The following is a 15892-nucleotide window of genomic DNA, read 5'->3' as shown; positions in this document are numbered from 1 at the left end:
ACTAAGTTATTGATAATTAAAGTATTTTATTAAATGATAGAATACTTACAAATAAAAAACAAGACAATAATGTCACGTTTTATGTTGCTGTGAGTTGATTTGAACCTTAAGGCTTACCGTAGCACAAAGTGCGTTGCCTAAAATAAACGGAAGTTTGAGTGTCCCCCAGATAACCACGTGGATTCGGATTTAAATGTTTACTGTGTAGTTACTGTGATCGGTGAGTGTTTTCGCGTCATATTTAAGTTTTAATGTAAAGTCAGAAATCATAGCATGCTTTTGTGCCACCACTGGATCCGCATGTGTATTTATTTAGCGTTAAAACGTCAGATTATATTAAGATCACAGTGTTCCGCACACCCAGTTGCTAATTCTGCCCACGTTTTTACAATTAAACAGTGATTTGATGGTTCTGATCGGTGTTAAAATATCTTACGTGTATTTAGAGAGTAAAAAAGTTTTAACATGCACGGACTGACCTGCTGTTGATCGTTCTGGAGGTGATAACAGCAATCCGTACAGCACGTTTGTTTATTGACTTAAATACTGTTATATTATTAAGTTATTATTATTATAACATATTATTACAATACTATTATATTATTATAGCACTTTATTACAATACTATTATATTATTATTATATTGTTATTATAACATATTACAATACTTTTATATTGTTATATTGTTATTATAGCGTATTACAATATTATTATTGTTAAATTATTATTATAGCATATTATTACAATACTATTATATTTATTATAACTTATTGTTACAATACTATTATATTATTAAAGTAACATTATAGAATATTATTACAGTATTATTATATTATTATATTAATATTATAGCATATATATTATTATATTATTAAATTTATATTGTAGCTTATTATTACAATATTATTATAGAATATTACTACAATATAATTATATTATTATTATAGAATATTATTACAATATAATTATATTATTATTATAGAATATTATTACAATATAATTATATTATTATAGAATATTATTACAATATTATTATATTATTATAGAATATTATTACAATATAATTATATTATTATTATAGAATATTATTACAATATTATTATATTATTATAAAATATTATATTATTATTATATAATTTTATTACAATATTATTGTTATTGTAATTGAATATTATTACAATATAATTATATTATTATTATAGAATATTATTACAATAAAATTTTATTATTATTATAGAATATTATTACAATATTATTATATTATTATAAAATATTATATTATTATTATATAATTTTATTACAATATTATTATTATATTATTACAATATTATATTGTTATATTATTATAAATATTGCTTTTGTTTTTGGACAAAACATTTAGTAAAGCTTTTTTTTTAACACCTGGTTTTGATTTCAGACTGTAAGATCAAGAAGTGACTTCATTTGAACGGGTATGATGTGTTTATATATATATATATATAAAATGTGATATATATAAAACGTAATATATATATATAAATGAGATTTTGAGTCTGTTGGACTGTCGGACTTCCATCATCTTGACCGGTTCGGTTCTTTTCCTCTCAGGTTTGTAACCCGCCGCCCGACTGACTGAGACTCCGCCCATCAGCATCATGTCCTCTAAGAAAGAGCCGAGCGGTGACCAGCGCTTCTCCCGGGTCCAGAAGGACCCTCGGTTCTGGGAGATGCCCGACATGGAGCAGAAGGTCAAGATCGACAAGCGCTTCCAGTCCATGTTCCATGACGAGCGCTTCAAGCTGAAGTACACGGTGGACAAGCGCGGCCGGCCGGTCAGTCACACGTCCGCCGAGGACCTGAAGCGCTTCTACAAACTGTCCGACTCCGAGCTGTCCGACGGAGAGGAGGCGCCGCGGGGGAAGGAGGAGAAGAAGAAGAAGGGAAAGAAGACTGAGGTCAAGTCGGGCGTGGAGGAGAAACCGCCGAAAGCAGGTGGAGAGAGAGGAGAGAGAATCATTCAAGAAGGTGATAAATCATTACAGACCTGGCAACACCCTTAAAACCACCTAAATATCAGAGTGACGTCCTAGTAACCCCCTCAAAACCACCTAAATATTAGAGCTCTGTCCTAGTAACACCCTAAAACCACCTAATATCAGAGTGATGTCCTAGTAACACCCTCAAAACCACCTAAATATTACAGTAATGTCCTAGTAACACCCTAAAAACCACCTAATATCAGAGTGATGTCCTAGTAACCCCCTTAAAACCACCTAAATATTACAGTAATGTCCTAGTAACACCCTAAAAACCACCTAATATCAGAGTGATGTCCTAGTAACCCCCTTAAAACCACCTAAATATTACAGCTCTGTCCTAGTAACCCCCTCAAAACCACCTAAATATTACAGCTCTGTCCTAGTAACCCCCTCAAAACCACCTAAATATTACAGCTCTGTCCTAGTAACCCCCTCAAAACCACCTAAATATTACAGTAATGTCCTAGTAACACCCTTAAAACCACCTAAATATTACAGCTCTGTCCTAGTAACCCCCTCAAAACCACCTAAATATTACAGCTCTGTCCTAGTAACCCCCTCAAAACCACCTAAATATTACAGTAATGTCCTAGTAACACCCTTAAAACCACCTAATATCAGAGTGATGTCCTAGTAACACCCTTAAAACCACCTAAATATTACAGCTCTGTCCTAGTAACACCCTAAAACCACCTAATATCAGAGTGATGTCCTAGTAACACCCTTAAAACCACCTAATATCAGAGTGATGTCCTAGTAACCCCCTCAAAACCACCTAAATATTACAGTAATGTCCTAGTAACACCCTTAAAACCACCTAATATCAGAGTGATGTCCTAGTAACACCCTTAAAACCACCTAAATATTACAGCTCTGTCCTAGTAACACCCTAAAACCACCTAATATCAGAGTGATGTCCTAGTAACACCCTTAAAACCACCTAATATCAGAGTGATGTCCTAGTAACCCCCTCAAAACCACCTAAATATTACAGTAATGTCCTAGTAACACCCTAAAACCACCTAATATCAGAGTGACGTCCTAGTAACCCCCTCAAAACCACCTAAATATTAGAGCTCTGTCCTAGTAACACCCTAAAACCACCTAATATCAGAGTGATGTCCTAGTAACACCCTCAAAACCACCTAAATATTACAGTAATGTCCTAGTAACACCCTAAAAACCACCTAATATCAGAGTGATGTCCTAGTAACACCCTTAAAACCACCTAAATATTACAGCTCTGTCCTAGTAACCCCCTCAAAACCACCTAAATATTACAGCTCTGTCCTAGTAACCCCCTCAAAACCACCTAAATATTACAGTAATGTCCTAGTAACACCCTTAAAACCACCTAAATATTACAGCTCTGTCCTAGTAACCCCCTCAAAACCACCTAAATATTACAGTAATGTCCTAGTAACACCCTTAAAACCACCTAATATCAGAGTGATGTCCTAGTAACACCCTTAAAACCACCTAAATATTACAGCTCTGTCCTAGTAACACCCTAAAACCACCTAATATCAGAGTGATGTCCTAGTAACACCCTTAAAACCACCTAATATCAGAGTGATGTCCTAGTAACCCCCTCAAAACCACCTAAATATTACAGTAATGTCCTAGTAACACCCTTAAAACCACCTAATATCAGAGTGATGTCCTAGTAACACCCTTAAAACCACCTAAATATTACAGCTCTGTCCTAGTAACACCCTAAAACCACCTAATATCAGAGTGATGTCCTAGTAACACCCTTAAAACCACCTAATATCAGAGTGATGTCCTAGTAACACCCTTAAAACCACCTAATATCAGAGTGATGTCCTAGTAACCCCCTCAAAACCACCTAAATATTACAGTAATGTCCTAGTAACACCCTAAAACCACCTAATATCAGAGTGACGTCCTAGTAACCCCCTCAAAACCACCTAAATATTAGAGCTCTGTCCTAGTAACACCCTAAAACCACCTAATATCAGAGTGATGTCCTAGTAACACCCTCAAAACCACCTAAATATTACAGTAATGTCCTAGTAACACCCTAAAAACCACCTAATATCAGAGTGATGTCCTAGTAACACCCTTAAAACCACCTAAATATTACAGCTCTGTCCTAGTAACCCCCTCAAAACCACCTAAATATTACAGCTCTGTCCTAGTAACCCCCTCAAAACCACCTAAATATTACAGCTCTGTCCTAGTAACCCCCTCAAAACCACCTAAATATTACAGTAATGTCCTAGTAACACCCTTAAAACCACCTAATATCAGAGTGATGTCCTAGTAACACCCTTAAAACCACCTAAATATTACAGCTCTGTCCTAGTAACCCCCTCAAAACCACCTAAATATTACAGCTCTGTCCTAGTAACCCCCTCAAAACCACCTAAATATTACAGTAATGTCCTAGTAACACCCTTAAAACCACCTAATATCAGAGTGATGTCCTAGTAACACCCTTAAAACCACCTAAATATTACAGCTCTGTCCTAGTAACACCCTAAAACCACCTAATATCAGAGTGATGTCCTAGTAACACCCTCAAAACCACCTAATATCAGAGTGATGTCCTAGTAACACCCTTAAAAACACCTAATATCAGAGTGATGTCCTAGTAACCCCCTCAAAACCACCTAAATATTACAGTAATGTCCTAGTAACACCCTTAAAACCACCTAATATCAGAGTGATGTCCTAGTAACACCCTTAAAACCACCTAAATATTACAGCTCTGTCCTAGTAACACCCTTAAAACCACCTAATATCAGAGTGATGTCCTAGTAACACCCTTAAAACCACCTAAATATTAGAGCTCTGTCCTAGTAACACCCTTAAAACCACCTAATATCAGAGTGATGTCCTAGTAACCCCCTAAAACCACCTAATATCAGAGTGATGTCCTAGTAACACCCTTAAAACCACCTAATATCAGAGTGATGTCCTAGTAACCCCCTCAAAACCACCTAAATATTACAGTTATGTCCTAGTAACACCCTTAAAACCACCTAATATCAGAGTGATGTCCTAGTAACACCCTTAAAACCACCTAAATATTACAGTGATGTCCTAGTAACACCCTTAAAACCACCTAATATCAGAGTGATGTCCTAGTAACCCCCTCAAAACCACCTAAATATTACAGCTGTCCTAGTAATACCCTAAAACCACCTAATATCAGAGTGATGTCCTAGTAACACCCTTAAAACCACCTAATATCAGAGTGATGTCCTAGTAACCCCCTCAAAACCACCTAAATATTACAGTTATGTCCTAGTAACACCCTTAAAACCACCTAATATCAGAGTGATGTCCTAGTAACACCCTTAAAACCACCTAAATATTACAGTGATGTCCTAGTAACCCCCTTAAAACCACCTAATATCAGAGTGATGTCCTAGTAACACCCTTAAAACCACCTAATATCAGAGTGATGTCCTAGTAACACCCTTAAAACCACCTAAATATTACAGCTCTGTCCTAGTAATACCCTAAAACCAACTAATATCAGTGATGTCCTAGTAACACCCTTAAAACCACCTAAATATTAGAGCTCTGTCCTAGTAACACCCTTAAAACCACCTAATATCAGAGTGATGTCCTAGTAACACCCTTAAAACCACCTAATATTACAGTGATGTCCTAGTAACACCCTCAAAACCACCTAATATTAGAGCGACGTCCTAGTAACCCCCTAAAACCACCTAATATTACAGTAATGTCCTAGTAACCCCCTAAAACCACCTAATATTACAGTAATGTCCTAGTAACACCCTCAAAACCACCTAATATTAGAGCGACGTCCTAGTAACACCCTTAAAACCACCTAAATATTAGAGCGACGTCCTAGTAACACCCTTAAAACCACCTAAATATTAGAGCGACGTCCTAGTAACACCCTTAAAACCACCTAATATTACAGTAATGTCCTAGTAACACCCTCAAAACCACCTAAATATTACAGCTCTGTCCTAGTAATACCCTAAAACCAACTAATATCAGTGATGTCCTAGTAACACCCTTAAAACCACCTAAATATTAGAGCTCTGTCCTAGTAACACCCTTAAAACCACCTAAATATTACAGCTCTGTCCTAGTAATACCCTAAAACCAACTAATATCAGTGATGTCCTAGTAACACCCTTAAAACCACCTAAATATTAGAGCTCTGTCCTAGTAACACCCTTAAAACCACCTAATATCAGAGTGATGTCCTAGTAACACCCTTAAAACCACCTAATATTACAGTGATGTCCTAGTAACACCCTCAAAACCACCTAATATTAGAGCGACGTCCTAGTAACACCCTTAAAACCACCTAATATTACAGTAATGTCCTAGTAACACCCTCAAAACCACCTAATATTACAGTGATGTCCTAGTAACACCCTCAAAACCACCTAATATTAGAGCGATGTACCATTGCAATGGCTTAGCGACCACATAGCTGACACGATTCTTGTATTTCCACAGAGGAGGACGAGGACTCTGAGGAAGAGGATGAGGAAGAATTCAGTGACACTGATAAGGGAGTAGGTCTCTCGACTGATGATGATGCAGACAGTGATGGAGAAGAGGAGGAGGATGAGGAGGACGAAGAACAGGAAGGTAGCGAGTCAGACGAAGACAGTGACAACGGTCCCGATCTGGCCAGAGGTAAAGGAAACGTGGAGACGAGCTCTGAGGAGGAGGATGGTGAGGTGGATTACCTTCGTCAGGAGGAAGAGGAGATCGAACACGACTGGGGGGAGATGTGGAAGGACGCGCCGCGCACTGGAGAGGTCACTCACATACTCAAAAATAATCCCTAGCAACACCCTAGCAACCACCTGAATTATTATACCAATCACCTAGCAACACCATCTCCTCAAACATCGTACCAAAATCCTATCAGCACCCTAGCAACCACCTAAATCATACCAACGACCTAGCAATATCCTAGCAATCACCTAAATTATTATACCAACCACCTAGCAACACCATTTTCTCAACCACCGTACCAAATTCTTAACAACACCCTAGCAACCACCTAAATCATACCAACAATCTAGCAACACCCTAGCAACCACCTAAATTATACCAACGACCTGGCAACATCCTAGCAATCACCTAAATTATTGTACCAACCATCTAGCAACACCATCTCCTTAACAACCGTACCAAATTCTTAACAACACCCTAGCAACCACCCAAATTATACCAACGACCTAGCAACACCTAAATTATTGTACCAACCACCTAGAAACACCATCTCCTTAACAACCGTACTAAATTCTTAACAACATCCTAGCAACCACCTGAATTATTATACCAACCACCTAGCAACACCTAATTATTGTACCAACCACCTAGCAACACCTAAATTATTGTACCAACCACCTAGCAACACTTAAATTATTGTACCAACCACCTAGAAACACCATCTCCTTAACAACCGTACAAATTCTTAACAACATCCTAGCAACCACCTGAATTATTATACCAACCACCTAGCAACACTTAAATTATTGTACCAACCACCTAGCAACACTTAAATTATTGTACCAACCACCTAGAAACACCATCTCCTTAACAACCGTACCAAATTCTTAACAACCTAGCAACACCTAAATTATTGTACCAACCACCTAGCAACACCTAAATTATTGTACCAACCACCTAGCAACACCTAAATTATTGTACCAACCACCTAGCAACACTTAAATTATTGTACCAACCACCTAGAAACACCATCTCCTTAACAACCGTACCAAATTCTTAACAACATCCTAGCAACAGCTAAATTATTGTACCAACCACCTAGAAACACCATCTCCTTAACAACCGTACCAAATTCTTAACAACACCCTAGCAACCACCTGAATTATTATACTTTATATACTAAGTATTATATATTATATATTATCATTATACTGTGAGAATTTGTGCCCTTCCGGTCAACATTTTTCTTCCGCTTTTCATAAAGATACATAGAATAGTACGCTAATCACTGGTGACTGAAGTGTGTGTGTGTGTGTGTGTGTGTGTGTGTGTGTGTTCAGGTCACTCGGAGGCTGGCGGTGTGTAACATGAACTGGGATCGGATCAAAGCCAAAGACCTGCTGGCTCTCTTCAACTCGTTCAAACCCAGCGGAGGAGCGGTGCTGTCCGTCACGGTACCCACCCACGCCTCACCTGTCGTCATCCGCTAACGGATAGCGAGTTCTGATTAACGTACGTGCTGAACGTGTGTGTGTGTGTGTGTGTGTCAGATCTACCCGTCGGAGTTTGGGAAGGAGAGGATCGAATCGGAACAGACTCAGGGTCCCCTGGAACTCACCAGCCTGCCGGACAATCCGGACGTGGACACCGAAGAACAGAGGTAACCCAGGTCGAAAGTATGTGGACACACAAACGTGAGCTTGTCGGACGTCCAGTTTCGGAAATGAAACTGATGCTTCCTGTCAGGGGGAAGCACATGTCGGCCACCGCACTTCCAGACAGGGTTTGTGGATGGGCGTCGTCAGGGTCTGAATCGGCGCTGTAGGCTATATGGCCAAAAGTATTTGGACACCCGATTGTGAGCTTGTTAGAAGTCTGGGTTTGTAAACGAAACTGCTGCTTGATGTCAGGAGGAAGCACGTGTTAGCCACCACACTTCCAGACTTGGTGTGTGGATGGGCGTTGACCGGGTCTAAATTAGTGCCATACGCTGTAAAGTCAAAAGTATGTGGACACGTGATTGTGAGCTTGTAAGACGTCTAGTACTGGAAATTAAACTGCTGCTTGATGTCAGGAGGAAGCACGTGTTATCCACCACTCTTCCAGATAGGACTCGGTTTGTGGACGTGTGGCGCAGGGTGTAAATCAGTGCTGTACGGCATACGGTCGAAAGTATGTGGACACTCGACGGTGAGCTTATTAGACCAGGAGGAAGCACGTGTTAGCCACCACTCTTCCAGACAGGATTCGGTTTTTGGATGGGCGTCGTCAGGGTCTAAATCAGTGCTGTACTCTATACGGCCAAAAGTATTTGGACGCCCGATTTTTTCCAAAAACAAACAATATTGAAATAGATCGACGTGTATGTGATCTTGTCTGTGGGAATTTGTTACACACGCTTCACTTTGCAGCAACGGTTTAGGGAAGGTCCCCATGCACAAAGCGAGCTCTGCGTATGAGCAGGCACAAATTCCCACACTCCTAACGCATGTTTTATGTGTATTTTTTGTGTCCGTGCCCCCAGGATCTCCAGGGAGAAGGTGCGCGATTACCAGTTCAAGCGCCTGCGCTACTACTACGCCGTGGCGGAGTGCGACTCGCCCGAGACGGCCGCCAGGATCTACGAGGAGTGCGACGGCTTCGAGTACGAGAGCAGCTGCTCGGCGCTGGACCTGCGGTGAGACTGGGCGGGGCACGTCACATGAGCGGGCGGAGTTTCTCCTCTCTGAGAGTCATGTGACCCTTGTGAACGATACTCCTGAGGGTTGGAATACTGTACCGCATTATCCTGGTCAGGGTCGCGGTGAGTCACCGGGCGCGACGCAGCAACACACCCCAGACGGGCGTCTAGACGTTGGTTGCCTGTTCAGCAACAAATCCTCCAAATCCTTCATTCTATGTGGAAAAAAGTATTGGGACACCCCTTCTGATGTCACATGACCGGGCAGAGTTTCTCCTTTGGCTTGTCAGGGTCGTGGTGGGTCACTGGGTGTCACAGAGCAACACACCCCAGACAAGCTTCTAGACGTTTGTTGCCTGTTCAGGAAAAAATCCCCCAAATCTGTCATTATGTTCACATAGTCATGCGCTACGTGGTCAGAAGTATTGGGACACCCTGATGACCACTTCTGAAGTCACATGACCGGGCGGTTTGTCCAGTCGATCTGAGCGGGCGGAGTTTCTCCTCTCTGAGAGTCATGTGACCCTTGTGAACGATACTTCTGAGGGATTGGAATAGCTTACATTGGTTGCCTGTTCAGCTAAAAATCCTCCAAATCCTTCATTCTATGTGGTCAAAAGTATTGGGACACCCCTTCTGACCTAAGCTGTATGTAGAGCGGAGTTGTAATTGTGTGTGTGTGTGTGTGTGTGTGTGTGTGTGTGTGTTGCAGGTTCATCCCCGACAGCACGACGTTCGAGGACGAGCCCAGAGACCGAGCCACGGACGTGGACCTGTCCACCTACAAACCCAAACTCTTCACCTCCACCGCCACCACCACCGCCAAGGTCGGACCTGGTCCCGGTTTTTGCACTCACTGTTCCATAGAGCCAAAAATATACGGACGCCTGACCTTAATATGGAGGGGTCATTTAGAAAGACCCCTGAGTGAGGCCCTCAATGTTCGATCGCTCGGCTTATATTCGGTCCTGAATGTGAGTCGATTTGGATTGGGACACTATGAGTCTCTTCCACCTTCCACAGGAGACTGTCCACGGGATTTTGGAGTGTGCCTGTAGGGATTTGCACTTACTCAAAGAGACGAAAGCTTGGCTTAATAGTAATAAGAGAATTTGTGGTGTTCACATACTTTTGGTTACCCTTTTTGTCCTAACTAATTTGTTTTAGGCTAACACACTATACTTCACCCCCCCCCCCCCCCCCCAAAAAAAAAAAAAAAAAGACACGCCCTAGGACTTTGTATATTAGATATACACACTGTATATGTAATAGTGTGTGTGTGTGTGTGTGTGCGCCCTCCGCAGGTGGAACTAACCTGGGACGAGACGGATCACGACCGCATCACCGCCCTCAGCAGGAACTTCAACAAGGACGAGCTGCTGGACATGGACTTCAAGGCGTACCTGGCGTCCTCCAGCGAGGACGAGGACGAGGAGGAAGGGTACACGGCGGAGGACCGAACGGATGAAGCGCCCGAGGGTAAGCGGAATTTTGACATGTCCAGTTCCCCCTTCTATGGCGCTGTGAGATTCTCAGAGGAGCACACTAGACTTAGGTATTCCTCCACCACCTGTCCAGACAGCAGGGGTCGCTCTTGCCTGGTCAGCTGACCCCAAGTCGGGTGTTCCTAGTTGTCTTTAACCGCTCATCCAGATGTTCTGCTTTGATCTTTCAGAGGAGAAGACGACAGATGTGAGGAAGGGGAAGAAGAAGAAGGAGGACGAGCAGATCTCCAAATACCGCCAGCTTCTGCAGGGCATCCAGGACAAGGACAGGAAGGAGAAGGACAAGGCCATGGAGATGGAGATCACATGGGTGCCAGGTAAACCTCTTTACCCCCCCCCCCATTTAGTCATATCCAGTTCCCGAACGGTGAACCCAGAATTGAATCTGCCGCCGCTTCTTATCACCTGCCAGTGTTGGGGTCTTACATGAAGCCTTATAGCAATACTGCGATACTAGTAGGTGAAAACAGCCATCGTCCCTCCCCCTCCAGACACACAGCCAATCGTGTGTCTGCGCAGGCGCCCGGACGGCTGATAGCATCACTGAGATTCGAAGCTTCATGCAGAATGTAGCAGTCGGGCCAAAAGTACGCCCCGTCCTCGGAGTCACCCGGTCTCTTTTCGATGTCGTTAAAGGGTTGAAGGAGAACGCGGCGAAGTTGGTGAAGAAGAAGATGGAAGCCAAAGAAAAGCTGACGCCCTGGGAGGAGTTTCTTCAGAAGAAGAAGGAGAAGAAGAAAGATAAAAGAAAAGACAAGAAGGTGAGCGCTTTTCCACCAAGAGAACTTCGGTTCTTGAACCGGTTCCGTTCTGGTTTTCAAACCTTGGGGTTATGAATCGGGCACTGAGGGGTCATCTGACACTGGCACCTTCTGTCTCAGGGGGTCGAGGACGACGCTGACGATGCTGATGGTATCAGCGATGATGAACTTCCTCCTGATGTCGATCTCAACGACCCCTTCTTCTCTGAGGAGCTGGACGGAGCCTCAGGTGAGTTCAGTGTGTTTTTCTTTCTGCAGATGTAGCCCTGAAGGTTCGAATCCCGGCTCTCTTATTAATGTTTTTTTTTTCTTTCTTTTTTTACAGGAACGTCCCGGAAAAACAAGAAAACAAAGAAAAGTAAAAAAGGAGAAGAAGAACGAACTCCAGAGGAGGAGGCGGAGTTAGAGAAGCAGAGGGTGAGCACAGCACACATCACCACCATCATGATATAAAGAAAGAGAAAGAACAACAGAAAGAAAAAAGAGAGAAAAAAATAATAACATAAAGAAAAAAGAAAGAAAAAGAATAACAAAAAAGAAATAAAAAAACAAGCAAAGAAATAAAAAAACCCCCAAAACAACAAGCAAATAAAAAAAACAAAAAAAAAAACAAGCAAAGAAATAAAAAAGAAATAAAAATAACATAAATTAAGAAAAAAGAAATAAAAATAACAGAAAGAAATATAAAATAAATAAAAATAATAACATAAAATAACCAAAAAAAATAAAAATATTAACAAAAATAAATAAAAAATAAATAAAAATAATAACATAAATTAAGAAAAAATAAATAAAAATAACAGAAAGAAATATAAAAGAAATAAAAATAATAACATAAAATAACCCAAAAAAATAAAAATATTAACAAAAATAAATAAAAAAGAAATAAAAATAATAACATAAATTAAGAAAAAAGAAATAAAAATAATAACATAAATTAAGAAAAAAGAAATAAAAATAACAGAAAGAAATATAAAATAAATAAAAATAATAACATAAAATAACCAAAAAAAATAAAAATTAACAAAAATAAATAAAAAATAAATAAAAATAATAACATATATTAATAAAAAAGAAATAAAAATAACAGAAAGAAATATAAAATAAATAAAAATAATAACATAAAATAACCAAAAAAAATTAAAATATTAACAAAAATAAATAAAAAAGAAATAAAAATAATAACATAAATTAAGAAAAAAGAAATAAAAATAATAACATAAATTAAGAAAAAAGAAATAAAAATAACAGAAAGAAATATAAAATAAATAAAAATAATAACATAAAATAACCAAAAAAAATAAAAATATTAACAAAAATAAATAAAAAAGAAATAAAAATAATAACATAAATTAAGAAAAAAGAAATAAAAATAACAGAAAGAAATATAAAAGAAATAAAAATAATAACATAAAATAACCAAAAAAAATTTAAATATTAACAAAAATAAATAAAAAATAAATAAAAATAATAACATTATTTAAGAAAAAAGAAATTAAAATAACAGAAAGAAAAGGAACAACAAAAAGAAAATAGGAAGAAACAAAGTAAGAAAAGAAAAAAGAAAGGAAGAAAAAGAATAAAAACAGAAAGAAATAAAACATGAAAAAAACATTATTTAAAATATTTGTCTTAAACTTTTGACATTAAAAACTTAAGCTAGGCCCTTAACCCTCTCTGCTCCGGGGCACCATAAAACGGCTGACCCTGCGCTCTCACCCCAGCCTCCAACAAGCTGGGATATTATAAATATAATAAAGGCTGTGATGATCTGGCTCTCCATGATCAGATCGGGGTTGTGCAAGCGGGATTCGGATATGACTAGATTGTGAGGATGAAAGGAGGATCCGGGTTCAGTCTTTTTGGGCAGAGATGGGTCCTAGTTTAGCACTGAATTGAATTGTGTTTTTTTTCTGTCTCTAGGCTGAAATGGCTCTCCTGATGGACGAAGACGACAAGCACAAGCACTTCAACTACGATAAGATCGTGGAGCATCAGAACCTGAGTAAGAAGAAGAGGAAGAAGCTGCTGAAGAGCAACACGCCGTTAGAGGAGGATAACTTCCAGGTCGGTGGCTAAACCTTGTGTTTTTTGAGCTTTTTTTGAGTTCCACGCAAAACTTTAGCATCCAAAATTCTTCAGTAGTATAAGGGTGGCTCCATGAATCCAGGTCTCAGTGGTGCTACCAGAAATCTCTGGAGCTCTACAGCCTCAGTTGTTCATTTCTGAAGGAGCGTGAGGGCCTGTAGTGTCTAGTCTAGTTGTCTGCCACAGTGGTGGAGGAATACTTAGGTCTAGTGTGTTCCTCTGTTTGTTCCCAGCTGGAACCAAAGAAAGTTAAGCTCTCAAGTTTAGATCTGAGCTGTCCTATGGACCGGACAGGCTCCCACACAGACACGATTGGCTGTTTCAAAAGGGTTGTTAATTGCTGCTGCAGTTGCGACCTCTGCAGGCTGTACGAGAGACGGTAGAATCACGGATAGCAGTCTGTGAATATACTTACGCTGTGCTGCTCTCTCTGCAAGACTCCATCTCTAACAGACCCAAAGAAAGAGAAGGAAAAACAAATAAAAATTAAAAAACAAAGAAAGAAAAAATCAGAAAGAAAAAAACAGAAAGAAAATAAATCTGAAAGAAAGAAAAAACAAAGAAATAAAGAAAACAAAAAGATAGAAAAAAACAGAAATAAATAAAAAAGAAAAAGAACAGAAAGAAAGAAAGAAAAAAACTGAAAGAAAAAACAGAAATAAATAAAAAAGAAAAAGAACATAAAGAAAAAAAAGCCAGAAAAAAAACAGAAAGAAAGAGAAAAAAACACAAAGAAAGAAAGGAAAAAACTGAGAGAAAGAAAAGAAAAAAAAAAGAAAAAGAACAGAAATAAGGGAAAAAAAACAGAAAGAAAAAAGATAGAAAGAAAAAAAACTGAAAGAAGGAAAAAAGAAAAACAACAACAAAGAAAACAGAAAGAAGGAAAAAAGAGAATAAAATTCAATAAAGAAAAAAAAGAAAAGAAAAAAATTCAAAATGAGAAAAAAAACTGAAACACAGAAAAAAAAGTTGGTTGAGGCGCCTACAACATTGGTGGAGGAATACTTCGGTCTAGTGTGTTGGCCCCATCTCTGGCAGGTGAAAATGGTGTGCAGCTCTCAGTCAATCACAGTTGGGGAAGTGGATACGACTAAATTGGGAGGTTAAAAGAGGAATATTGATTACATTTACTTATGTATTCTTGTTTTGAACAGGTGGACGTGAAGGACCCGCGTTTCCAGGCCATGTTCACATCCCACCTGTACAACCTGGACCCGTCGGACCCGGCTTACAAGAAGACCAAGGGAACCCGGAGCATCCTGGAGGAGAAGCAGAGGCGCCGAGAGAAGCGGGAGGAGGCGCTACAGGGTCGGAGAGCGCCGGAGGAACCCGTCCAGGGCGCCGCCGCTCCGGACGAACCCGTGGACCCGGGTCTGTCTCTGCTCATCAAGTCTGTGAGGAACAAGACCGAGCAGTTTCTGGCCCGCAAGAAGCAGAGGACTAAATGAAGCGAGCGCTGATTACTGGGTCTTAATCTCTCGGACTCACGTGAGGAGCTGAACTGGAACGTCTCAGGATTTCTCACCTACGTGTTTTTGAAGAAGAATTGAGGAACTTTCTGGTGTCCAAAGTTCTCTGGTTTGTTTTGTCCTGTTGTAAAACATTAAAACATTGATGTTGAGTTTTTTCTTTGAAGAAAACGTCTTTTACTTCTGAATCTTGTAGGACGTATTAGCTCCTTAGATACTCAAGTTTACCGCAGCCTAGCTCTCAAGCTCTTGATCAAGCTCTTAATTGAGCTCTTGAAACTCAGGCGGTGCCCAAACGATCACAATCGGCTGTGATTTGGAGGGCTGGTGGTGGCTGAGGTGGTTTCTTTATCCTTATGCTGTCTCCAGAACTCCAGAGTCCACATGACCATCATCCAGTTGTGGAAAGGTGTAGATTAGAGTGAGGACATAGGACATAAGACTTAGAGTGTTCTTGTGCAGGACCACTGGTATTTATTCTGAAATAAATAAAGCTTGACAAATTAATTGACGTTGGGCATACAGGCGAGAAGGGCCTTTCTTGGTCAAGGGGGTAAGTAAGAACCCTACGGTTGCTCTACAAGAGCTCATGTGCAGAGATAGGGGGGCTTGTTGGATGGACAACAAAGTGGTAAGTCGGCGGTGACTGAATATGACGGACCGATTGGAG

At 39.8% G+C, this 15892-nt stretch overlaps 1 protein-coding gene across 1 annotated transcript; it reads left to right on the top strand.

The window, feature by feature from the left end:
- The first annotated feature begins 152 nt into the window (after positions 1-152).
- Positions 153-15374, top strand: esf1 (ESF1, nucleolar pre-rRNA processing protein, homolog (S. cerevisiae)). The gene is made up of 15 exons (XM_063009908.1): positions 153-220; positions 1418-1451; positions 1588-2004; positions 6492-6799; positions 8060-8173; positions 8270-8379; positions 9244-9396; positions 10112-10226; positions 10704-10878; positions 11075-11221; positions 11541-11665; positions 11786-11894; positions 11991-12082; positions 13589-13732; positions 14908-15374. The coding sequence occupies exons 3-15, from the start codon at positions 1635-1637 to the stop codon at positions 15199-15201; spliced, it is 2256 nt and encodes a 751-aa protein (XP_062865978.1). The 5' UTR covers positions 153-220; positions 1418-1451; positions 1588-1634; the 3' UTR covers positions 15202-15374.
- The last annotated feature ends 518 nt before the right edge of the window (positions 15375-15892 follow it).

The sequence above is a fragment of the Trichomycterus rosablanca genome, chromosome 15 (assembly GCF_030014385.1).
Source record: "Trichomycterus rosablanca isolate fTriRos1 chromosome 15, fTriRos1.hap1, whole genome shotgun sequence".
Lineage (NCBI taxonomy): Eukaryota > Metazoa > Chordata > Actinopteri > Siluriformes > Trichomycteridae > Trichomycterus > Trichomycterus rosablanca.
This window is presented reverse-complemented; position numbering and strand designations above follow the sequence as displayed.